The 25967-nt window shown below is 40.5% G+C and overlaps 1 protein-coding gene across 1 annotated transcript in view; it reads left to right on the top strand.

Annotated features, from left to right (window-relative positions):
• The first annotated feature begins 16347 nt into the window (after nt 1-16347).
• The window catches only part of DST (dystonin), a 626281-nt gene continuing 616661 nt past the window's right edge, over nt 16348-25967 (top strand). The window contains exons 1-2 of the mRNA XM_006835734.1: nt 16348-16563; nt 17161-17195. Coding sequence (XP_006835797.1) covers nt 16383-16563; nt 17161-17195 — 216 coding nt within the window. The 5' untranslated portion in view covers nt 16348-16382. The remainder of the gene's footprint in view (nt 16564-17160; nt 17196-25967) is intronic.

Raw genomic sequence — 25967 nt, 5'->3', positions numbered from 1 at the left:
ACTGCCCGGATGTGTATTTATTGTCAGCCAATAGATTCCTTCTGCCATCAGAACTTCCACCTGCTATCTTTCTGGACATCTGATGTTGACAATATGCCCTGAAATACTTTGTTTACTAGAGTATTCCTGTACTACTGGAAAAAGCTGATACTTCGGATTTTCATGTTCTGACATTATCTGTTCTACCACTGATTAACTCTCTTTTTAGTGGGGAAGGTATAGTTCAGTGAAAAAGGGGAAACCACCTTTTTTTTTTTTTCTTAATGCAATAAGCACTAAGACCTCTATTACTGGTATTTTTAGTGTCACTGGCTCCACACAATTTAGCTTCCTTTTTTGTACTCCTCACCTGTTGACCTGGAAAGAGAACCAGATGCTAAATGACTTAGTATTATCTATAATTAGACCTTAAGGAGCTCTGGTAGCGTAGTGGTTACGAATCGGGCTGCGAACCTTAAGGTCAGCGGTTCGAAACTACCAGCCGCTCCGCGGGAGAAAGATGAGGCTTTCTACTCCCGTAAAGATTTACACCCTCGGAAACCCTGTACAGGGTCGCTATGGGTCGGACCCGACTCGATGGCACTTAACAACAACAACAACAATAATTAGACCTTGAGGGACAATCTTTGTTCCACAATGTCATCTTTCCCCCATCAATTGTCAACCAAAAAACATGCTGCCATATGTGGGACCACCTGAAAGCATGCACAAGAAAGTATGTGCAAAACACAGAGTGACTCCGGGCAAGTTTTCTTAAGGTCTTAAGGCCTCCAAAACTGTTTTCTAAGAAATGTCAGTTTCCTAGGTGTTTTGGGAAGGAGGGAGGTCTGCTCCACATGCAGAGTACTTCAGTCCAGTGCTGGTGGCTGTGTAATTGGAGGAGCCCATGGCTTGCGGTTGAGGCATAAAGACATTGCTCTCCATGCAAGAGTGGCTCAAAGTATTTTCTTGATTGTTGGGCTGAATGTCAGAGTATGGGGGAGGAGAGTCAGGGGTTATTCTGTTACTTGAACGACAAGGTCAGCAGTTCAAAATCACCAGTTGCTCCTCAGAAACCCTATACAGGGTCGCTATGAGTCAGAACCGGCTTGATGGCAACAGCAGCAACAAATTCTGTTACTACCTGCCCCTTCCTTCTCAGTATTTACGTGCCTTCCCCTCCATTGTTCAACAACAGATATAGAATGTTATGGATAGAAAGATATATGGAAGTCCTAACCCCTGGGGAACATGACCTTGTTTGGAAATAGGGTCTTTGAAGATGTTAATAGTTAACATGAAGTCATATTGGAGTATGTCAAGTTTTAATTCAATATGAATAGTGTCCTTATAAAGAAAAGAGAGGAGACCAAAACACAGAAGGACAACTTTCTTGAAAATGAATGCAGATGTTGGAGTTATGCTTCCACAAGCCACAAAAATGGGCTGCCAGATGCTGGGAGAGACAAGATCAATCTTCCTCTGCCAGCACCGTGTTTACAGACATTCGACCTCTACAATGGTGAGACAATAAACTTCTGTTGTTTTTAGCTACCAAGTTCGTGATACTTTGGTATTGCAGCCCTAGGACAAAAAAAACCCAGTAAGCCTAAAGAAAACCCCACTGCCATCACGAGTCAATTCCGACTCACAGTGACTCTATAGGACAGGATAGGGCTGCTCCACAGGGCTTATGAGAGACTCTAAATGTTTATGGGAGCAAAAAAAGAAAACAATCCCACTCCATTGAGTCAATTTTGATTTGAGTGACCTTATATAGGGTTTCTGGAGTCTTGATTGTGGCACTGTGGGCTAATGCATCAGACTGCAAAGTTGTTTGAACTGAATGGTTGGTGGTTCAAGCTCACCAGCTTCTCCTTGGAAACCCTATACAGGGTTTCTATGGGTCGGAACCAACTCGACAGCACTTTACAACAACATATAGGGTTTCTGAGACTATACATCTTTTTTTTTTTAATGTTTTATTGTGAATTATGTGATAGTTTACATGGAAGAACATTAGCTTTACATTCATCCTATCATATATCATTTCATTGCCATGGCTACAATCCCTTCGATGCATCATCAATCAACCAAATGGTACACTCTGCAAGCCTGCCCCCTGGTCATCAGCACACAGCCCCTCTCTCTCTCTCTCTGGGTCTAGAGTGCCCAGCTGCTCCATCTCTCCATGTCATCGTCTCTGTCTCCATCTCTATTGTCACTCTGGGTAGGGTTCCACACTCTGCTCTTCTCCCTTGATGGTCTCAGGGACTTTTGCTCCTGGACTGCAAAGTCAACCACTCCCCTCCTTTTACTACAAAACATCTACCTTTACATTACCAACCCTCACAGTCAGTCCTGATAGTAATTATTCACTATTGTACCACATGAATGGTGTGGCGCCGTGGGCTAATGCATCAGACTTCAAAGTTGTTTGAACTGCAAGGTTGGTGGTTCAAGCTCACCAGCTGCTCCTTGGAAACCCTATACATGGTCATTATGGGTCAGAATCGACTCGACAGCACTTACCAACAACAGCAACCACATGAATGCTATCCACATCTCCTTTCATCAGTCCTGCCCAGACAGATTGGATACTACTCAGTGATTTACTTTCTTCCGTGCCCTCTGGATCTAGGCTCCCTCTTGAAAGCTTGTAAGCCAGTAACTTCTTGCTTTTGTAGCTCCCCATTCCCCCACCATTTTGGGTAGCCAGTGTCCAAGTTGCCTATCCCTGTCTACCCTGTGTATTGAGGGGGTGGGAAGGATCCTCGCTGTAAAGATGTTACCGCTTTTGAGCTACTGCACCTACTGGTGTAGGTCCAGTTCATCAAATTGTATCAGATTACTCATTTTTCCTCTTCTTTTTTCTTCTAGTTGAGTTCTGATCATCCAGCCATTGAAGCCAAGTCAAGTAGGTATTATATACAAGTGTGGGTGTTCTTGTGCATATGCCCTCTCTTTTTATCAGCTGAATGCTTCCTTTTCCACTTTAGTCCTCTGTGGCTATGTCACTGACTCTGGGCCCAGGAGTCCCCAGGTCTTGCCAAATTGCTGGCCAAGCAGGTCTCCACCCGGGGTCACAGGGTCTATTGAATGTGGTAGGACTTAGATCACAGCTTCATTGCTGTTTTTCCCTCACTTCCCTTTATCGGTGACCAACGTGGTCATCAGTCAGAGCATATGTCTGCTCGTATATTCCCATTGAGTCTCAGTCTTGGAAGGGATTTGCTCTGAGGGGACTGGACCGCTTGCTGTGATGTCTCCTAGGCAAGCAACTTGCTTGCTCTTGGAGTAGTCAGTTGGACTATTTTTCCTGTTGGTCTTTCTTTCAAGTAGTATCTGCTATTCTTCTAGCTGCTCCAGGCTGGTCTGCTTGTCTTTTCCAGTGGAAATTTCCCACCTCAGAAGATTCTGGATGGAGTTCAGGATTCCACCTATGGTCTTATGTACTTCAGAGGCTCCGGAGACTATAAATCTTTCTCCCAAGGAGTAGCTGGTTGGTTTGAACTACTGACATTGCTGTTAGCAGTTCAACACTTAACCGACTGTACCACCAGGGCTCCTAGTCTAAAGAAAACCAACAAATCCAACCCACTGCCATCAAGTCAATTCCAACTCATAAAGACTCTATATAGGGCTTCTGGGACTATAAATCTGTGTAGGAACAGAAAGTCTTATCTTTCTCTCCTCAAGTGACTGGTGGATTTGAACCATCAACCTTATAGTTAGCAGCTCAATGCCTAATCCACAGTGCCACCAGGATACTTTAGCCTACAGAAAAGTAGGATCAACTAAATATTTTATTTTAGGGTAACAACAACTCATGTGGATGCCTAGTGTGGCATGGTAGGATAAGCACTGGACTGTAAACCACAAACTAAATGGTTCAAACCAGACCTTGGAAACCCTATAAAGGGCCACTATAAGTTGTAACAGATTTGGTGGTTTTAACAACAACAGCAACAGCAGAATTCATGTAGGGATCCTGGTGGGGCAATGTAGGATAAGCAGTGGACTACTAACCACAAGGTTGATTTTTCAAATCCACCAGCCACTCCTTGGAAAGGCTCTACAGGGAAGCTATGAGTCAGAACATAACAACAACATAATTCATGTAAAGGATCTTCTGTTTTACCCTTTTTTATTCATTTAGAACATTCTATTAATCTTGAAAGTTGTATGCAAGATGAGATCATTATGCTTTTGCTTGAAGTAAGCACATTTTATAACATTAATGCATTAGATCAATATTTTAAACTCATGAAATTTATTGATTCTGACCAAGTCAATGTCTATGCATAAAAATCAGGAATGACACAACTTTCAAATACCAATTTATCTTATGAATCCTAACATGAAAATTCCATTCAACCCACTATCATTCAGTCAATTCTGACTCATAGTGACCCTATGCATGGTACCTGAGGCTATTAATCTTTATGGGAGCAAAAAGCCTCCTCTTTCTCCCACAGAATGGCTGGTGGATTTGAACTGCTGACCTTGTGGTTAGTAGCCTAACATGCAACCCAACTCCAACACGAAAAGACAACCTAATTTCTCTTTTAAGTCAAACTGTTGTACTCTATATTAATGTCACATGTGAATTAAGTAACTGGTTACCATTTCTCAATGGAATCATGACACCTCAGGAAACTGAATCTGCCCACAGGATTGAGAAAAGCACGGATGAAACAACTAGCTTCATGCTATGACAGAAAGTGATCAAAATGATAAGAAGTTGGAACCTAATGTCTTCAGAATATGGTGGAGCTAGGGAATTGAGAAAGGCAAATTTCACAAATATGACAAAATTGAAAAGCTACAAATAATAGGTTCTTGTTGTTGTTAAGTGCCATAGAGTCAGTTCCAACCCATAACAACCCTGCATAGAGTTTCCAAGGAACGACTGATGAGATTGAACCACTGACCTTATAGTTCAAACGGAGGTGAAGCTAAATGCTTGGTATATATGGGCAGCCTTCCATGGTGGAGGGCAGGGTCGTTCCAGTGGAATTGAGGACCCCAATTACACAGATGACTTCACAGCAGGCTGTGGAACACTGAAATGTCTCATGAACTGTAGCTTGAGGTAGAATTTAGGAAGAGTGTCTGCTAGATTCACCATCCTGTCTAAGTGTACTTTCTGGAAGCCTGATGTTAAGTCCATTTGCTTTCTCTTTTAGGCTTTAATATTGTGAAGATCCAGCATTGCAGTGGCTCCATAGGATAAGCACTGGACTGCAAACCACAAGGTTGGAGGTTGAAGCTCACCAACCACTCCGTAGTAGAAAGATGAGGTATTCTGCTCACGCAGTGATTTAAAACCTGAGAAACCCTATACAGAGACCCTATGCATTGGAACCAACTCAATAGTACTTAAACAACAATAATGACAACTATGAAGATTATTACAGGTTCTGACTCAAGACTAAGTTTTAGGACCAAAGCTATTGACTCAGAATGGGCATATCCATTCAAACATCTAGATATAAATTGGGATTCCTAACTGGTCTGAAGGCAGATTTGGAATTGGTTAACTCTTTTCTCCACAACAAAAAAGGGGCCTTAGATTGTTAACATGGTCTTTTCCCTTTCTCGGGGTTAGAACTGGAACCCCAAGAGAGTTACTTTAGGGCATTCACTTGTCTCTCTGATCTGTTTAATGTTGCAATAGGATAAGAAAACTCATAAAACTTGGTTGTCACTTAGTGATAGGGTGGCAGCATTCACCTGCATTTGTTAGAATTTTTATAGGTTAGATCCTATCTGTACTACAATAGTAGAGATAGGATCAGAAAGAACAGGCATTACGTTCTTGGCTTTAGTCTACTGAAAATATGAACTCTGCTGTTGTTGATTCAAAGTTTTTCTGCTGTTGAGCTGATTCCAACTTACAGTGACCCTACGCACAACAGAACAAAACACTGTCTGGTCCCATGCCATCCTAACAACTGTTACATTTGAGCCCATTACCACTGCAATCGTGTCAGCCTATCTCTTTGGGGGTCTTCCTTTTTTTTGCTGACTAAGCATGATGCCCTTCTCCAGGGATTGGTCACTACGGATAACATATCTGAAGTGTGAGATACAAAATCTTGCCATCCTGCTTTTTAAGAAGTATTCTGTCTGCATCTCTTCCAACACAAATTTCTTTGTTCTTCCTGCAGTCCATAGTATTTTTCCCCAACACCATAACTCAAATGCATCAATTCTTCTACAGTCTCCCTTATTCTTGTTCAACTTTCACATACACATGAGATGAATGGAAGTACTATGACTTGGGTCAGTTGTACCTCAGTCCTTAAACTTTAATCTTTTGTAGCAGATTTGCCTAATGGAATATGTTATTGATTTCTTGGCTGCTGCTTCCATGAATATTGATTATGAATCCAAGCAAAATGAAGGCTCTGGTAACTTTAATCTGAACTTCAAGTATGAGCTCTGTTGTTGTTGTTGTTGTTGTTAATTGCCATCAAGTTAGTCCGGACTCCTAGCGACCCTGTAGCGATTTCCAAGGAGCACCTGGTGAGCTTAAAAAGCAGACCTTGGGGTTCAAACCAAACTTGTGGTCTCGTGCCTTATCCTGCAGCACCACACAGTGAACTGTATTATAATCTAATTTAGTATGTGTGCTGTTTGCTTCCCTGCTTTACTCCGTAAAATATTTGTTGCTACAAAGACACTTTCAGATGCCCTTTTCTTTTTCTTGCTAGATTCAAGAGATATCATTACAATGGAATAATTTCAATAACCTTTGGAACTATGTGTTATTGAAACAGATTTTACTTATCATTAATTATACATTGCAATTCTCTGGTCTCCTTGGTTAACTTGGTACCTTGGCTATCTAAGTGACATTATTCTTTCAGACATACTAGTACATTGATGCATTAACATCCATATCTCTTAGCATAAAATATTTTATGTAAAAAAACAAAATGACACAGAATTATTTTAAGATATAGAGAAAGCTTAATTATTAAATGTTGCTGTAACTTTACTACCAGGACATTCTGGAATTTAATTCCTAACTATTAGTTAGTTATGGAAGTTGTCACAAATGAAATGGAACACATAAAGACAGACATCCTAAGAAGGTTATATTCAGGCAGCAGTATAGTATCCTGAGCTGAAATGGACTCGTCTTGGCCATTTTGAATCTGATAATCACATGGTTTGTTGTTGTGCTGTTAAGTACCGTAGAATTGGTTCCGACTCATAGCGACCCTGCACAGGGTTTCTGAGGCTGTAAATCTTTATGGGAATGGACAGCCTCATCTTTTTCCTGCAGAACAGCTGGTAGTTTCAAACTGCCGACCTTGAGGTTAGCAGCCCGATTTGTAACCACTATGCTACCAAAGCTCCTTATCATATAGTTTACTATGGCAAAAGTGATAATTTGAAGAGGAATGGCATCGCATTCATCATCAAAAAGAACACTTCAAGATCTATCTTGAAGTACAATGCTGTCTGTGATAAGATAATATCCATACTCATACTCACCAGCTGTTTCTCAGAAACCCTATACAGGGTTGCTATGAGTCAGAGCTGACTTGGTGGCACTTGACAACAACAACAGCAAACAAGGAAGATGAGTTAATCCAACTATTATTCAAATTTATGCACTAACCACTAAAGTTGGTGATGATGAAATTGAAGAATTCTACCAATTTCTTCAGTCTGAAATTGATCAAACATGCAATCAAATTGTATTGACAATTACTGGTGAGTGGAATGCAAAGGTTGGAAACACAGAGGGAAGATCAGTAGTTGGAAAATATGGCCTTCGTGATAGAAATGATGCTAGAGATCAAATGATAGAATTTTGTACGAACAATTTCTTCTTCATTGCAAATACCATTTTTAAACATCATAAAATTTAAAATGGAAGCTCCATAAGACAAAGTCAAGTATTATAATTAAATGTGAAAAGACCTAGAATTAGAAAACCAAAAGGAAGAACACAGTCAGCATTTCTCAAGATAAAAGAACTGAAGAAAAAACTCAACTTGTAAATGTTAAAGGATTTTATTGGCAAAATATTGAATGATTCAAAATGCAACAGAAGTTGAAAGGAATATACCCAATAATTATACCAAAAATAAATGGTTGATGTTCAACCATTTCAAGAGGTAGCATATGATCAAGAGTGAACGGTACTAAAGGGAGAAATCCAAGGTACAGTAAAGGCATTAGAAAAAAAACAAGGCTCCAGGAATTGGTGGGATACAAATGGAAATCTTTCAACAAACTGATGCAGTACTGGAAGCACTCACTTCTATGCCAAGAAATTTGGAAGACAGCTACCTGGCCAAATGATTGGAAGAGATCCATATCTGTGCCCATTCCAAAGAAAGGTGACTCAATGGAATGTGAAAATCATTGGGTAATATTATTAATATCACATGCAAGTAAAATTTTGGTGAAGATAATTAAAAAATGGTTGCAACAAGTACATTGACAGGGAACTGCCAGTTTCAAGCCAGATTCAGAAGTTGATGTGGAATGAGGGATATCATTGCTGACATCAGCTGGATCTTGGCTGGAAGCAGAGAATACCAGAAAGATATTTACCTGTGTTGTACTGACTATATGCAAGGGCTTTTGAGTGTGTTAATCATGACAAACTGGGTAACATTGCAAAGAATAAGTATTCCAGAACTCTTAATTGTGCTCAAAAGGAAAATACATATAGACCAGGGGACAGTCATTCGAACAGAACAAGAGGACACTATATAGTTTAAAATCAGGAAAGGTGTGTGCCAGGGTTGCATTCATTCACTATACTTAATTCAATCTGTATTCTGAGCAAATAATCTGAGAAGGTGGATTATATGAAGAAGAACTTGGCATCAGGATTGACCTGCGATATATAGATGATCCAATCTTGCTAGCTGAAAACGAAGAGGATTTAAAGTAACTTCAATATGGGTTTCATGTCAATGTATAGAATAAAAAATCTCACCATTGGACCAATAAACAACATCATGATAAATGGAGAAAATACTGAAGCTTCAATGACTGGATGACCAGAGCTCAACCAGACGAAGAAAGAAGAGGGAAAAAAAAAGCATAATCTGATACAATTTGATGAACTTGACCTACACCTATGGATGCAGTAGCTCAAAAGAAGAAACAAATCCTTATTGCAAGAATCATTCCCACCCCCTCTACACACAGAGTAGATAGCGATGGTCAACTTGGACATTGACTACCCAAAATGGGGGCGGGGGGAGCTACAAAGGCAAGAAGTGATTGGCTTACAAGTGACTTCATTTTGCTTAGATCCAGTATCAGCATGTGTGGAACTAGCATTCAAAAAATCAAAGACATTTGCATTAGGCAAATCTATGGCACAATACTTCTTTAAAGTGTTCAACAGCAAAAATGTCAAGTTGAGGATCAAGCCAGGGTATTTTCAATAGCCTCATATGCATGTAAAAACTGGACAATGAATAGGGAAGTCCTTATAAGAATTGAAGCATTTGAGTTATAGTGTTGAAGAATAGTAAAAGTACAATGGACTGCCAGAAGAACAAACAAACCTGTGTTGGAAGAAGTACAGTCAGAATGCTCCTTAGAAGCCAGGATGGCCAGACTTTGTTCTCATACTTTGAATGTTATGATTAGGAGGGACCAGTTTCTGGAGAAGGACAGCAAGCTTGGTAAACTGGAGGGTCAGCGAAAAAGAGGAAGACTCCAAATGATATTGATTTGTACAGTAGTAGCAGCAATAGGCTCATAACAACAATTGTGAGGATGGTGCAGGACTGGGAAGATTTTTGTTCTGTTGTGCATAGGGTCACTATGAGCTAGAATGGATTCGATGGCACCTAACAACAATTAGTTAATCAAGATTTTATTCACTTTATCACATAGTCACTATGGAACTACAAGTCTCCTGTCTTACAATTTTGTTATTTTTCATTTAAGAAAGTAGAAATACTTACATGGTAGCTCTCATCTTGGAGCTAGAAGATAATACCATCAGCTTTCAAACTTGCTTTACAAATGTCACCGTTTTAGAAGTGGTGGCAATATTTTACACTATCTGAATAATAATGAACAACACTGTTTAGTGATTTATAATGCCAACAGCTGCATAATTTGATTTATGAACAGCTCTCAAAGTTTCCATTGACAGTTCATACAGCTATGAGTAAATTTTCTGGCCCAATGACTCAGTATTTTGCTGCATGACTAATCCCACACTCAGTGTGGAAACTATATAAATGAGTTCTATTTGCATGTGGATAATAAATGATTACTTTCTAAAAACTGTCTGCAAAGCATTATAGAGTAGATGAATTCAATTATCTTGATATTGTTAAACCCCAAACTCAGCAGATTTTCTTGAAAAGTCTGTAATACTTATTAAAAGAATATATATACTTTTCCCCCTCACAGCATTATTAGGAATTCTGTAGCGTGGCAACTCATAGGACTATTACTGTTGCTGCTAAGTGCTGTTGAGTTGGTTCTGACTCATAGTGACCCTGTACAGGGCTCCTGAGGAGCAGCTGATGAGTTTGAACCTTGTGGTTCACAGTCCAGTGCTTATTCTACAGTGCCACACCAGAACCCATAGGACAATGGATACTAGTTAGGCTCTAAGTTTTCTAAAATATTAAAAGAAAAATTTGTAATGATTCTAATTACACTATTTTGTCTTACAATGATGTCTTTAATTTATTTCTAAAAATTGTTATGGCAAAATTAACAAGAAATCCTTTCCCAGGGAATATGTTCTGAAAGCAGTATTTTGTATTATTGCAAATAACAATTGTTTTTCCTATAAAAAGTCATATACATTAAAAAGCCAAAAAATGGTCCATGTGCATGATGACTCCCTGGTTCTGGTGATTAGAAATTGCTTCCAAGATTACATTAGACTCTTCCAGATAATGTAGCTTTTTTACATAAAAATATAAGTTCATGTTTATTCCAAGCACAGGTCTTGGATTTACACTGTCATGAAAATCTGGGATAAAAAAACCATGAAACTCGTCCTCAAATTTCTCTCTATTCCTGGCATGCTATTTAATTCTGAGAATAAAAAATTCCACTTAGGAAACAGTAGACTACCAGTCCAAAATCAGCATGATTCACTTCTAGTAATTTGTTGCTAGTGCCTTTCTTATCTAAACTTGTTTTCATGGAGGCAATATTTCCACGTAATGTCCAGTTGGGTAATTTACTTACTTCTACATAGGTTTGTCCATGGTCTACCTTATTTTCCCCTAAATATCATTCTTCTAGTCTAGGATAAGCACTCGACTACGGGGTCGGTTTAAACTGCAAAGTTGGTGGTTCAAACTCACCAGCTGCTCCTCAGAAATCCTATACAGGGTTGCAACTGACTGGACGGTACTTAACAACAAATAAGAAGTCTAAATACAAAAGAGTCCCTATAGCAAAACAGATGCGAGATGTGATAGTTCGTGCCTGAAGGGTATTGATGGATATAAAAAAAATAATTCTTTATTTAATAAAGATTTTACAAAGATTTACACATAAATATTTATAATGGCCCCTCAAAATCAGACATAAAGAGGGAGCTATTTGACTAGCAAACCTGTCCTGTTACTATCCAGTTTGTAATAAACTTTCAAGTCTAGTTACTAGACTTCACAATGGTTAAGCACTCAGTTGCTAACAGTCAGGTTGCCGCATAGAACCCATCAGAGACTCCACCTGAGAACTGATGATATACCCTTATAAAGATGGTGGTGGTGGCGATAGTGATGTGGCTTCAAGTCTGTTCCGACTCATAGAGATACTGTACAGGGCTGTGCTGTACACCTTTACAGGAGCAGAAAGCTGCATCTTTCTACTGCAGATTGACTGGTAGATTCGAATGCTGACCTTGTGGTTAGCACTATGAAACCTGTTTTACTCTAAGTTGCTATGAGTCAGAATTGACTCAATGGTACACAACAATGACATTCTGAGTATAAGGAGCCCTGATGGCACCAATGGTTAAGCACCTAGCTGCTAACTGAAAGGCTGCTGGTTTGAACCCACCCAGAAGTTCCATGGGACAAAGACCAGGCAATTGGCTTTCACAAACATTTACAACCATAGGAAACCCTATGGGGCAAAACTATTTTGCCACATGGAGTCATTATGAGTCAAAAACGACTCGGCAGCACCTAACAACAAGACAGTCTAAGTATTGGTAGCAGGGAAGGTCGGCAGGAGATCGTGGAGAGGAAGCCATCGTAACTAATCAGGGTCAGTTTTAATTCTGTAGAGTCAAAAGCAACCTAAGAACAAAAGGACCAGCCTGAGAGGACTCAAGAAATGCTGAAACAAATCATTGACCCACAAATCTCCAGAAGAATGCCTGTTTTCTTCCCTTTCTTCAACTCATTCTCTCCTACCATTTCCATGTCTCCCAGGTTCCCTAGAAACTTGTTCAAGTACCTCTATACTTACATTAGTGACCTTTATTCAGGCTTGAATCTCATTTCTACTTATTCCTTTAGAGTTAAATTTCTCATAAGATTGTGGACAGGGTTTTCTCATTTATGTCTCTCACTTCTTTCAACTACTTGGCGCCTGGCTTTAGCCTCTCCCACTGTAATGAATCACCTCTTGCTCACCAGTGCTTGTCCTGCTTAACCTCCCATTTATGCATTTGGTCTAATAAACCACTAAATTGGAACACTTCCCACTTCCCCTTCACCCGCACTTGGCTCCCCTGATCCTGCTTTCTGCTCTCATTCTCCAGTCCATGAATGGACATTGTCTCGAAAGATGATTCCAATTCTTTGTGTATTTTCTCATTCCTTATTTTATACATTTTTATGACTTCAACTACAATCTATGTTTATGACACCCATGTCTGTCTTTGTTTCTGACCATTCAACCCACATTTCCATTGTCTTGCTAGATACTTTTGCATGAGTGTCCTGCTGACACTTCTATCTTGTTGTTTTTAAGTGCCGCTGAGTCTGTTCTGATTCATAGCGATCCAGTATAGGGTTTCAGAGGAGCGGATAGTACATTTGAATCGTCAACCTTGCAGTTCAAATCAACCTAGAGGTCTAATGTTTATTGTACAGCGTCACACCAGGATCTCCACTTTAGTGGGTCTAAAATTCAGTTTGTCATCTCCCTTTTCAAAACTGTTCCTCTACCCTAGCTCGAAACTTGGTCGCCTTCAGTTCTTTCCTTTCCCATAATTTCTATGCTCAATTGGTTAAGACATATTGTCAGGAGAAAAAGCAGGGTAAAGAAAAAAAAAAACAACCTATGCTGTCTCTGGGGAAACAGTGAGGAGGATACTATGTAGGAAATAGGTCAGGTGAAGTTCCTTTCTGGCCCAGCTGTGACTAGGTGGGAATGCTGAGTTAGAGGATAAGGAATAAGATGAATTTTAGCCTTGAGTCTATGTCATGTTTTTCAATTTGGCTTTACCCTGAATACAGTTTGGTACTTTAATTTCCCTTTGGTTTTTCATGTCTGTTTCCAATTTGGTTAAAAATCCAACAGAAAGAACAGCTGACTAATAAATAGCTCACATTCCACATACCTAGTCCTGGTGTGGCACATGACTTCTAGTAAATTAACTTCCAAAAATGACTGATTGGCTAATTTAATATTTATTGAATTCCACAATGCATTAGGTACCACCTAAACACACAAAAAAGAAGCAATTAATAAGATGACATTATTTGGACAAGGAAATGATAAATTAGCAGCCAAAACATTAAAAAAAAAGTAACCTGAATACTAGGTTCTCTTAATTTAATGATTTTGTTTGCTTGTTATTAGTATCCCTGAGAAAGCAGAAATGAATGCTGCTAAAAAAATATCTATTGTAAGGCAGTTAAGCATTTGCCTGCTGGAGAGAGATGAATAATGTTCTTGTATGTGTTTGAAACTTATAAATGGCTGCAACCCACTCAGGATGATAACAATTGTGCTAAAGCAATAACTCAGAAAACCATTATTGCTATTTAGTTGCTTTTTGCTGTTAAAAATGCAGAGGTTGGGAAAATTGGTTACTATGCTGTGTTTGTGGTCTTAGACATGTTTCTCTTCAAGGATATTTAGGGAATTTTGGCTCACTCACAAATTTTAGTCAATGAAACGCATAAAGTAAGGATGACCTTCCTAAATTCTCTTAGTTATTCCCACCATTGTTTGCAAATGTTTAATTAATTCAGGTTTGTTGTTGTTATTTTAAATTACTCCACCATTGTGAGGCAATGAAGTAAAGAATCCTTCACTGCCTGAAGTGTTACACAGTGTAGGCTCTCAAGATTTTCTTCAGTAACTGCTGCATAATATAGTCTCTCACTGCAGTGGACTGAGGGCACAGTGTTTGCAAATGATGCAGTGCTACCTGCCAGTGCCTCAGAGTGCTAGGGGCCTATGAAGCCTACACGTTAACATTCAACCTTCCCACTTACACAGCGTCTTGCAAGCAAGTTACCATCTTTAACTCTCATCAACGGATTGAAATGCAACATATCAACAATTTAATTGTCCATTATGTCTTAGAAAATCAAACTGCAAATTAAAGAATTTATCAAATTAATGTTTATGACACTGGCATTGAAAAGGTTGCATTAGACTTTCTGTTAATGTTTACATAGTAATATTTGACAGGTCTCAGGAACATCAATGGGTAAACTTTTATGCAGAACTGTACTTTGGTTTGTATAGTTAGAAAGCAGCACTGACTGAGATACTACCAGCAAATAACAAAACAAACGTTCTCAATGTTTCTTTAACTGCTTTCCAGAATTTTATAAATTACTTTTTTATGACACAATTTCTTAAAGTCTTTAAAATATTCCCAAACAAGTGTCCCCTCTAGCAGTTATTAGAAACTATCATTATAACTGCAGTTTCTTTATGCAAGTAAACCCAACCCAACCCAACCCATATAGGGAAAGCCTTTGGGGCAGCAGAACGCAGCGATGCACTGGCTTGCCAAGGCTGCAAGATGCCGCAGACTGCTGCAGGAGTGGCCTCCTGGCCAGGTGGCTGTAGCTGTCCACAGAATGACACACTGCAGCGTTCCCGTCTTACCTTCTGCGTTGACATTGCACCAGTGACCACTATAAAATCCCATGACCACCAACTGCAATATATTTTTTGCTGATTTTGAGGGAAGATGAGGAAGGGAAAGAGGGAGATAGAGGAGATGTGTGCGTGAGTGTGACATATCACTATTTCTTCACATGCTCTAAAAAATTCTCCCCAAATATTTACAAGTCAACCCCCTAACTTCTTTTATATGCTGTATCCTTAAATCTGAAATCGCCTCTCCCCTCAAGTACATGTGGGTCAGAGTTGTATGGTAAACGCATGGAAACAGAAGGATCTAAAGCACCCATCTTCTACTCTGCAAAATAGCACCAAGTGTCTATTCAGGCGAGCTCCTAGTTTAGAAGGGGTTTGGAGAGGTGGGAGTCACCCCTTACAAGAGGACCCAGACTCCCAGGGGAAGTCCCTTCCTAGGGTTCACGCTTCAGCGTGCCAGGCGCCCTCACTCCCCCCTCTCCCCCCTCCCGCAAACAATTGCTCACCCGAATGCATCCTCCAAAGCCCCAGCATCGGGGCAGGGGCGCGGGGAGGTGGGAAGTGGGTTTAGCACCGGTAGGAGACTCTTGTCACCGTCTAGTTTTCTCCCTGGCTCCTTGGCACCCCTTGAGGCCGGATAGGTGGAAGCGCCAAGTGTCCCCGGCGCGGAGAGGTGCCCGGTCAGTGCACCTGCTGGCGGCGTGGACTGGCGGGCGGCCCCACCGGAGGGCGCTGAGCACTCAACTCAGGCCAGGGTGCAGCCCGCGGCTCCAGCTGCAACATCCGCAGCCCCAGCAGCCATGTCCGCGCGCCCGCGCTGCCGCAGCCCGGCCGTGATGTCATCAGCCGAGCCCCCGCCGCGGCGCCCCATCCCGCCTCCCGCGGGCTACCGCGGCTGCAGCCTGGGCGCCGCGCCCCCGCCCCGACCCACGTGCGGCTAGCTTAGGGGATGCTGAGGCTCGCGGAGGCCGCGAGACGATGCGCTGGGCCCGGGAGACCGCGGTGGCGGCGCTGTTCCTCCGTGCTCGCCGCGTCCCCAGCGGGGCTGCGCCCGGGGGCTGCGCACGGCCGGGGGCGGGGGCGACTGGGGAGGGAAGAGAGAGGCTCCCCGCCGCCCAGTCCATTGCTCGTCGCCGTCTGCTGAGTCATGGCTAGCGCTCCCCGCAGCCTTAGATCACTCGCGTAGCGCGGCTGGCGCGGGGTGCGCAGCCATTTGGCTGGGCGCGGGGCCGCGAGCGCTGGGCATGACGTGCTGAGCCGCGCTCGCCCGTGCCCGCCACCCGGCGTGCGCTCCGCGCGGGTGCCTGTGCTGCCGCCCTCTAGCCCCGCTGCCTAGTTGCCCCCGCCTCGCCCGCACCATGATCGCCGCGGCTTTCCTCGTCTTGCTGAGACCCTACAGCATCCAATGTGCTCTTTTTCTCTTGTTGCTTCTGCTGGGCACTATCGCCACCATCGTCTTCTTCTGCTGCTGGCACCGCAAGCTCCAGAAAGGGAGGCATCCGATGAAATCGGTCTTTTCGGGTCGTTCAAGAAGCCGAGGTAAGAAGCCGCGACCGGTTCCCTAGCGCTAGAAGAAGCATTTAATCCTATTTGGAGAGAGAAGCGCGTTCCTCCCCTTACCGGTTGACATCCCTACCCCCATCAATTGCCCACTCCCCAAGCTGAATATGTTTGTTTCACCTCACTTACCCTTATTGCACACCCCTCCCCACTCCCCTCCACCACCCCCAGTTTGGGTTTTGATGACCACTGCGATGCATAACTGGGAGGAAAGGAAGGGACAAAAATGATCAGTATCCGTTTTACTAAAGCCATAAGTGTAATTTGAGTGAAGTCTGGGGCTGCTGCTGTCTCTTCTTCATCTATCCATCGCTGGGACGAAGGGGTAAGAAAGTAACACATGGAGAATTCGGGGCTTCCCAACTCCCCCAGAACTTTTTCAGAAACTTCTCTAGAAGAAATCACCTAGCTACTGATGGCCCAGTGACCCTCCCACCTTAGGATGTCCCCCACTGTATTCTAGACATGTCCCCCCACATGTCTAGAATGTGCCCGACCCTTGTCCTCCAGGTAAAATCCATTATTAACTCAGGACAAGCAGTTAAATAAAGTCCCGTTTTTCTCTTTTCTCTCCAGATGCTGTTATGAGATCTCACCACTTTCGTTCTGAGGTAATTTATTTAGCACGCACACTCAAGGTCAGAAGAAGTTCTCTTTTCTGAGTCCCAATGTTAGTCACATTCGTGTTAAGAAACCAGCGGGCAGTGAATTGCGAGCATGCTCACCCAGAGCCGAAATTGACATGTTTCTTTTCAAGCGATTCCACAATTAGTTCCCAGAGAACAGTTTTATCAGATTTCTTGTAAAGTGGACACACCCTGTACAAGAGCGGGAAAGGCAGTATTCATTTTACTAAAATGCTGCAGACCCTAAGAAAGTTAGCCAGGAGTTGGGTGTCAGCTTAATTTACTGTCTGTAATTTGCCAGTGAGTGCTGGGTTATGTGAACTGACTGTGGTTGTTCACTTGGATAAATGTCAGAGAAGAGCTTTTAGGAAGTGAGTGCAGAGCATTTCATTCATATGCATTTCCTTTTAAAATCTTGCAAATATACATTCCTATTCACATATAAAATTCTTCATGCTTTATTGGGGATTTAGGATTTTTTTTTCTTTTTGCTAAGTGATGGTGGGCTTTTAGTGATCCTATGTGCTTAAATGCTTGTGTTGGTCTTCTCTCAAAACGTGGACTATCCTTCCATGAACAAGTGGTCTGGTACAGAGATTAGGTGGGACTTTCGTAGGACCAACTCCATTGAGGACAGAACTTTTTTTTTTTCCTTTTCTGATTTCCCAGGTCATCCATCTCTTATTGTGAGCCATTTCTCCCCTCTTTTGGGAAAGTTTCACATAGTCAAGTGTGGAGAATGCTAATGCTTAGAAAAGACTTCATGTTACCCACTCTCCATTTACCTGAAAAGTTATTTCACATTTTATCTTAATGTGATGCTTTGACTTTTAACTGCAATGTTATAACATCATTATGGTGTTACAAAATGAGGAATTCTATTGTAAATAGCCCTGGAAGGTGAAAATGTTGTGTTTACTTTAGGGTTCTTGTTGCTGTTGTTAAGTGCTGTCTAGTTGGTTCCGACCCATAGAAACCCTGTATAGGGTTTCCGAGGAGCAGCTGGTGAGCTTGAACCACTGACCTTGCAGTTCAAATGGCTTTGCAGTCTGACACATTAACCCACAGTGCCACACTAGGACTCCACTTTATGCTTATAGAGAATATAAATTAAATTGTCAGGTAATTGGTGACTCAGTTTTTGGATTAAGGAGCATTGCTGGCACTGTAGGATAAGCACTGGACTGGTAACTACCAGGTGGTTCAAATCCCCCAGCTGTTCAGTGGGAGAAAGATAAGGGTATCTTCTCCTATAAAGTTTTATAGTCTTGGAAACCTTATATGGGGTTGTTGTTATGTCTTCAAGTCAGTTCTGACTCATAGCAACCCTGTATAGAGTTTCAGAGGAGCGACTGGTGAATTTTAACTGCTAAGTTTGCTATTCAAACTGACCTTGTGGTCCAGTTATAAGGAGTCAGAATCAGTTTGATGGCAGTGGGAATGGAATTCCTGGTGGTGCAGTGGTTTAAGTGGTCAGCTGAGAACCAAAAGGTCAGTGGTTCAAACCTACCAGCTGCTTTGGGAGAAAAATTTGGCAATCTGCTTATTCCTGGCTTTATACTAATTAACTATGAGGTGCTGGGAAACTTACCATCTTTGCAATAGAAGTTTCCCAGCACCTCATAGTTAATTAGGACCATTAATACCTTGCAAGGTTGTTTGGGAGATTACAAATAATTTATGTAAAACAAACAAGCCATCCACTTAGTTATTAGTAGGTATTCAGTACTTGATTGTTGTTGTTGTTAAGTGCTGTCAAGTCAGTTCCAACTCATAGCGACCCTGTACAGGGTTTCCAAGGAATGGTTGGTGAATTTGAACTGCTGACCTTGCGGTTCACAATCACCTTGCAGTCTGGTGCTTATTATATTAGAATGCTGGTGGGATGCTGTAGTATAAGCACTGGACTACTAAACCACAAGGTTGGCAGTTCAAACGCATAAGCCACTCTTTGGAAACCCTATACAGGATCACTTATGAGTGGAAGCGACCCGACAACACTTAACAACAATAATCATTAAGTTTTGTAAAATTGAATTCATAAGTGTGCAAAATAAGTGTTCTGCTTTCAGAGGTTTAAGTCTTTATTAAATTAACAAATTCAAGTTTATGGGAAACAACATAAACTGTGATAGTTGATTAGTTCAGTTGAACAACACTGTTCAATGTGATACACTGTAAATAATAGTCAAGTTGTAAACATTAAAAACTTAAATGATTTTTATTTTGAAAAGAGATGACTAGTTCTACCTACATAAATGGTAGAAGCTAAACAATATCATGTTATGAATTTTTATAGCTGTTGTTGTTAAGTGCTGTTGAGTTGGTTCTGACTCATAGTGACCCTGTATAGGGTTTCTGAGGCGATAAATCTTTGCAAGAGTAGAAGCCTCATCGTTTTCCAGAGGAACGGCTGGTGGGCTTGGACCGCCATCTTTGTGGTCTGCAGTCCTACAGAGTCACCATGCCTTCCCTCCTTTTTAAAAAAATAAATTTGCAACTAGCCATCAGATACTTAGGCTAAAGCATAAACAGAAAGAATAAGACAGACTGTGCTTTGAGTAGTTTTCTCTCTCAGTTTATACATGTGTCCTGAGCGTGCATGTTTTTTGAAGAATGCTGGTATTGCAGTGGTTAATGGGCCTAGCTGATAACTGAAAGGTTGCCAGTTTACACTTACTAGCTGTTCTATGGGAGAAAGATGTGGCAACCTGCTTCCATAAAGATTTATAGTCTCAGAGAAACCCTATGGAGGAGAAGTTCTATAAGGTCATCAGAGTCAGAAGTTTGGCTTTTGGTTGGCATGTTGGTTAGGAAAGCTGGGGTAGTTCTTCTATGCTTTAACTCATTTCTTGAAATTCCTGGTCCTATTTGACATCTGTGTGTATACTTGAGGTTTGACTGGACTGCTAGACTGTGAGCTCATTGAGGGTAGGGACCATGTCTCTCTTATTTAGTGCTGCATCTCCAGTGCCTGGCCCAGTGCTTGGCATACAGTGGGTTTTTAATAAATATTTGTTCAATGAATGAAAAGACCTGGGTGGATAGTGCTTTAAGTTGTTGGTTCCTGTAATTGCACAAATGGTACTTACTCAGTGTTGGGCAGAAAAGAAAAATAAACATTCTCAGGAAAATGTTTGCTTGGAATTCTACATTTGCGGATCTGAAATTATTTTATCTTTCTAGACTTTAAAAAAATTGCCCTGGGGTTAATAAAAAGCAAATCAAAATAAAACAAGTACAAAATGTAAGCCATGAAGTATAAAAATTTGGATTTGATTCATAGTGGTGATGGTGTGCCATGGAGTTGGTTCCGACTCATAGCAACCCTGCATAGGGGTTCCAAGGTTGTAAATCTTTACTGGAGAAGAAAGCCTCGTCTTTCTTTCGTGGAACGGGTGGTAGTTTCAAACTGTTGACCTTGAGGTTAGCAGCCTGACTCGTAACCTCTTCACTACCAGAGCTCCTTTGGATTTGATTAGAAGACTTTATTTTCTGGAACAATTGAATGTGATATTAAGTTAAATTATTGACGAGATACCTATGTTTCCTCTTATACCAAGTGCTTTTTGATAAACAGCTCAAAGAATGTTATTTTATAACTGAAAATTCTGAGACTGTTACATGAGAATGTTATATTTAATAACTGCTGTGGGGTTATCATTAATAAAATGTTTTCCCTTAAGGAATAATTAGGGTTGTCTTTCTTTTGTTGATTTTCTCCCTTTCTATCAAAAATACCATTTTATACATGATTTTCTCCTCAAGAAATAAGTTGGACTTTAACATATTAAAATTTTAGAATTTTAATACCATAATGGATAGTGTTGCTTCTTAGTAGCAGCTACTGCCAAACAATTATCAAAAAAAATGTTTTGATTTTTCTGATGAGTCATAATCATATTGAGCTAAGAAGTTAGTGCTTTCTGTTCCATATTTTAGTCTAAGTAAATGGATCATTTGCTTTCAGAATTTCTGTAATGGTCAAGTAAGGAAAATGTGTGTTAAATCTGCTGACTCATCTTAAATATAAAAGAGCTTTGAGAAAGCCCTTGAACAGATAGATGAAGTTCAGTGAGCACTTTACTGCTTTGCTTGTGGAGGAGAATGCTTCTGCTACCTAACTTCCAGGAAGGAGTTCATTTGGACAGGAAATGTCAGTGGGTTCTTTTCCAGGTAGTTAAGAGATTAAGACCATGGCACCAGGACCTAGTTTTGTTTTGGGGATACTCTTCAACTGGGAAGGAAACCATGCCTCTCATTTGATGAGTTCCAACTCTTTTGTCTTCACTAAGTATATAATAAACATAGTTCTTCAATTCAGTTTGTTCCTTATGGAGCTAGAAATAAGTCATATAGTTGTTTATAAGATGTTTATAATTACTACTCCTTTTTATTTTCACATCCTTGCAAGTTTGTCTTTGCTGGATTTCTAATGCTCTCTTAGACTTTAACAATAGCATATGAGAATGTGAAATTACTAATTCATCCCAGCAGGCCTGACCGTAACCTCATTTCACTGACAGAGGAAAAGGTTCAATCTGTTGGGCAGAAATATATGTTTGAATATGCATATAAAAAACTTGGCAGAAACAGTGTTTATTTATTTATGTTGTCTTAAACAGCTAATTAAGCCAAGTTATTTCGCATGATGTTTTGTGCGCAGCTTTAAACAGTGATAACTGTTACCCTAGATTCCTTTGGTAAAAATCAGATAGTAATAATTCTGATTTTAAGAAAATTTCAAATGTTATATGGGCAATTCAGTTATACCATTTGATTACAAGAAAGAGTCTTGGTAATACAAATTTTTTTAGAAAGCTGCCATCAAGTCTATCTATACTGATTCATAGTGACGCTGTAGGTTTCTAAGGTTGTTATTTTTACAGAAGCAGACAGCCACATCTTTCTCCTATGGAGAAGCTGCTGGATTCAAATTGCCAACCTTTTGATTTGCAGCAGGGTGCTTTAACCACAGTGCCACCAAGACTCTTTAGTCTTGGGAGGACTTCCATAAAATGAAGACAATTATAAAACCCATTGAGAATACCCTAGTGATCAGTGGTAAATGATCCCTATTCATCAGTCCAGTAAAAGAAGGGAAGCCTTGTTTGATATAAGGAGTGGGCAGAGTGTGCCTACTGTCTATTAGGATTTGAGTAAATGTCTTCACTTCCCTTTTCAGGTAAAGCAACCAAAAGAGTTCAGCAGTTTGCTAAGGATCATTAAACAAGATATGGACTGAGTAAGAGGAGAATTCGCTGGCTACATTTCGCTTCTCTGTAGTGTTTTAACTGTGTCACTCAGCTCATAGAATAATATGCCCAAAATTCTTAAAGAAAGAAAGAAATGAAGTTGAGTTTGTAGTGGACATTTCTGACAAAGCTGAATAGTCACAGCTTTCAAGTTTCTCTGATGACTATTCCAGTTATCGTAAGTAAAGATGGGATCCACTGGAACTCCTGGCCTCATCATGCCCCTAGAGTATTCTCCTTGTATCAGATCCTGGCAGGATAGTCAGCAAAATAAGCACATTTCATAACTTCTCATTCACTTTACATTTGCATCTTTCTTTTAGACTTCCTTAAATTAGTGGATTTGAAAAAGTGATCGTTTGTCATCTAGCTACTCTTTATAATTAGATTATCTTTAGAAATAAATTCCTTACCTAGAGCTAAGTGGTAGTTGTGTGCCACCAAGTCGGTTCTGACTCATAGTGACCCTGTGCAAGTTTTCCTAGGGTGTAAATCTTTACGGGAGCAGAAAGCCTTATCTTTCTCTTGTGGAGTGGCTGATAGATTTGAACTACTAACCTTGCTGTTAGCAGTTTTTAATCCACTATGCTATCAGGGCTCCTTAGAGCTAAGTATTAGGTCTAAATTAATGTTTACCTATTAAGTCAGTTTTAAGTTGGAACTATATACATGATCCAGTGTTCCTTTATCATCGCCCAATTATTTTAAAAATAACAACACTGTTTTCTTTTTGGCACGAGGTACTATGTTAGACACTAGGGTTAAAAAAGGATCTGAGTTACAGCTCCAGCCTTTGACCGTTATTTCTAAGGCACTTCTGCTGTTAGTGCTGAAATTTTGTAGTTACTCATTTCTCCCATTACAGTAGCTGGGCGGTTTCCCTCTGTGAATCACAGATATGATGAGAGTATCCGAGGCAACAGTGTTCAAGTCAGTGTATATGTGAATGAGACAGAGTCATTCCAAGTCATCAGAGTCACCACTATCATATAATAGACTAAACTTTAGCTCCATGGAAATAAAACAGAATGCTGAAAGCAAGGGGGGCAAAAAAGGAGAGGGGAAATACAAAAATAGCATTGTTTTCATGCATCTGTACCCAATTTTGATGAGCACTGGATTATGAACCACAAAGTCAGCAGTTTGAGCTCACCAGTTGCTTTGTGGGAGCAAGATGAGGTTTTCTGCTTCCTTGAAGATTTAAAGCCTCGGAAACACTATATAGGGTCACTATGAGTCTGAACCAACTCGACAGCACGTAACGACAACAACCACAAACCCAATTATAAGGAACCATGGTGGTGTAGTAGTTAAGTTCATGCCTACTAAACAGAAAGTTGGTGGTTTGAACCCACCAGCTGCTCCACAGGAGAAAGAGGTGGCTGTCTGCTTCTGTAAAGATTTATAGACATGGAAACCCTATGATCCAGTTCTGTTCTATCCTATATACTTGTAAGGTCGCTCTGAATCACAGTAGATTTTTTTTTAAGCCAGTTACATGCAATCTTGATAAAAACTGAAACAAAAATTTTCCCAGAGAAGTTTGAATCATGCAGGAAGAAGGTAAAGGGTCATTAAAAAGACAGGAAAGGAAGAAAAAAACCAAAATGGATGTCAGAAGAGACTCTGAAACTGAGTCTTCAGTGTAGAGATGCTGTAGCAAATGTGAGAAATGAGATAGTAAAAGAGCTAACCAGAAAACTTGAAAGGGCAGTCTGAGAAGACAAAGTCAAGTATTATAATGAAATGCACAAAGACCTGGAATTAGAAAACCAAAAGGGAAGAATACACTCAGCATTTCGAGAGCTTAAAGAACTGAAGAAAAAACTCAAGGCTCAATACAAAATATTGAAGGAGTCTATTGGCAAAATATTGAGTGATGTCAAAAGTATTGGAAGAAGATGGAAGGAATACACAGAATTACTGTACCAAGAGAATTGGTCTGTGTGCTACCATTTCAGAACCAATGATACTGAAGGAAGAAGTTGAAGCTGTGCTGAAGGCATTGGTGATAAAAAAACAAGGTTCCAGGAACTGATCAAATACAAATTGAAATCTTTCAATAAACTGCTTCATCACTAGAGGCACTCACTCATCTATGTCAAGAAATTTGAAGACAAAAACATCTACACGGCCAACTCCGCGGAGAAAGATGAAACTTTCTGCTCCTGGAAATATTTACAGCCTCAGAAACCCTATACAGGGTCGCTATGGGTCGGAACCGACTCGATGGCACTTAATAACAACAACCAGGCCAAACTGATTGGAAGAGATGTATATTTATTCACATTCCAAAGAGAGGCAACCCAACAGAATGTGGAAATCATCGAACAATATCATTAATATCACATGCAAGTAAAATTTGGTAAAGAAAATTCAAAAGCGACTGCAAAGTATATTGACAGAGTACTGCCAGAAATGGAAGCCAGATTCAGAAGAGGATGTGGAATGAGGGATATATTGTTGATATCAGGTAGCTCTAGGCTGAAAAGATATCAAAAAGCTGTTTACTTATGCTTTATTGACTGTGCAGAGGTTTTTTTTACTGACAAACTATTGTGAAGATAATAATATGAAGAATAGGTATTTGAGAACACTTAATTGTGCTCATTAAGGAGCTCCTGGTAGTGTAGTGGTTATGAATAAGGCTGCTAACTTCAAGGTCAGCAGTTCGAAAGTATCAACCATTCTGCAGGAGAAAGATGAGGCTTTCTGCTCCTGTAAAAATTTACAGCCTCGGAAACCCTATGCAGGGTTGCTATGAGTCAGAATTGACACCACAGCCCATCACCAATTGTACGCATGAGGAACCTGTACATAGACCAAGAGGCAGTCATTAGAACAGAACAAAGGTATACTTAATAGTTTAAAATCAGGAAAGGTGTGCATTAGGGTTATATCCTTTCACCATAATTATTTAATGTCTATGCTGAACAAATAGATGAGCTAGAGTGTATGAAGAACATGGCATCAGGAATGGAGACAGACTTATTAACAACTAGCGATATGCAGATGTTATAACCTAGCTTGCTGAAAGTGAGAAGGACTTAAAATACTGGTGAAGATCAAATACCACAACCTTCAATATGAATTGCCCCTTAATATAAAGAAAACAAAACCTCTTGCACCTGGACCAATGAGTAACATCATAATAAATGGAGAAAAGACTGAAGTTGTCAAAGAATTCGTTTTGCTTGAATCCTAAATCAACACTCTTGGAAGCAGCAGTCAAGAAACCAAACTACATATTGCATTAGGCAAATCTGCATCAAAAGACCTCTTTATAAAGTGTTCAAGAACAAAGAGATCTACAGTGCACCTGAACCAAGCCATGTAAAGCTTGGACAATGAATAAATTGTTGTTGTTATGTGCTGTGGAGTTGGTTCCGACTCATAGCGACCCTTTACAGGGTTTCCAAGGGTGTAAATCTTTATGGGAGCAGACCGCCTCATCTTTCTCCCGCAGAACCGCTGGTAGTTTCGAACTGCTGACCTTGCAGCT

The sequence above is a fragment of the Chrysochloris asiatica genome, unplaced genomic scaffold (assembly GCF_000296735.1).
Source record: "Chrysochloris asiatica unplaced genomic scaffold, ChrAsi1.0 scaffold00019, whole genome shotgun sequence".
Taxonomy (NCBI): Eukaryota; Metazoa; Chordata; class Mammalia; order Afrosoricida; family Chrysochloridae; genus Chrysochloris; species Chrysochloris asiatica.
Note: the sequence above shows the minus strand (reverse complement) of the source record. Positions and strands in the feature narration are given on the sequence as shown.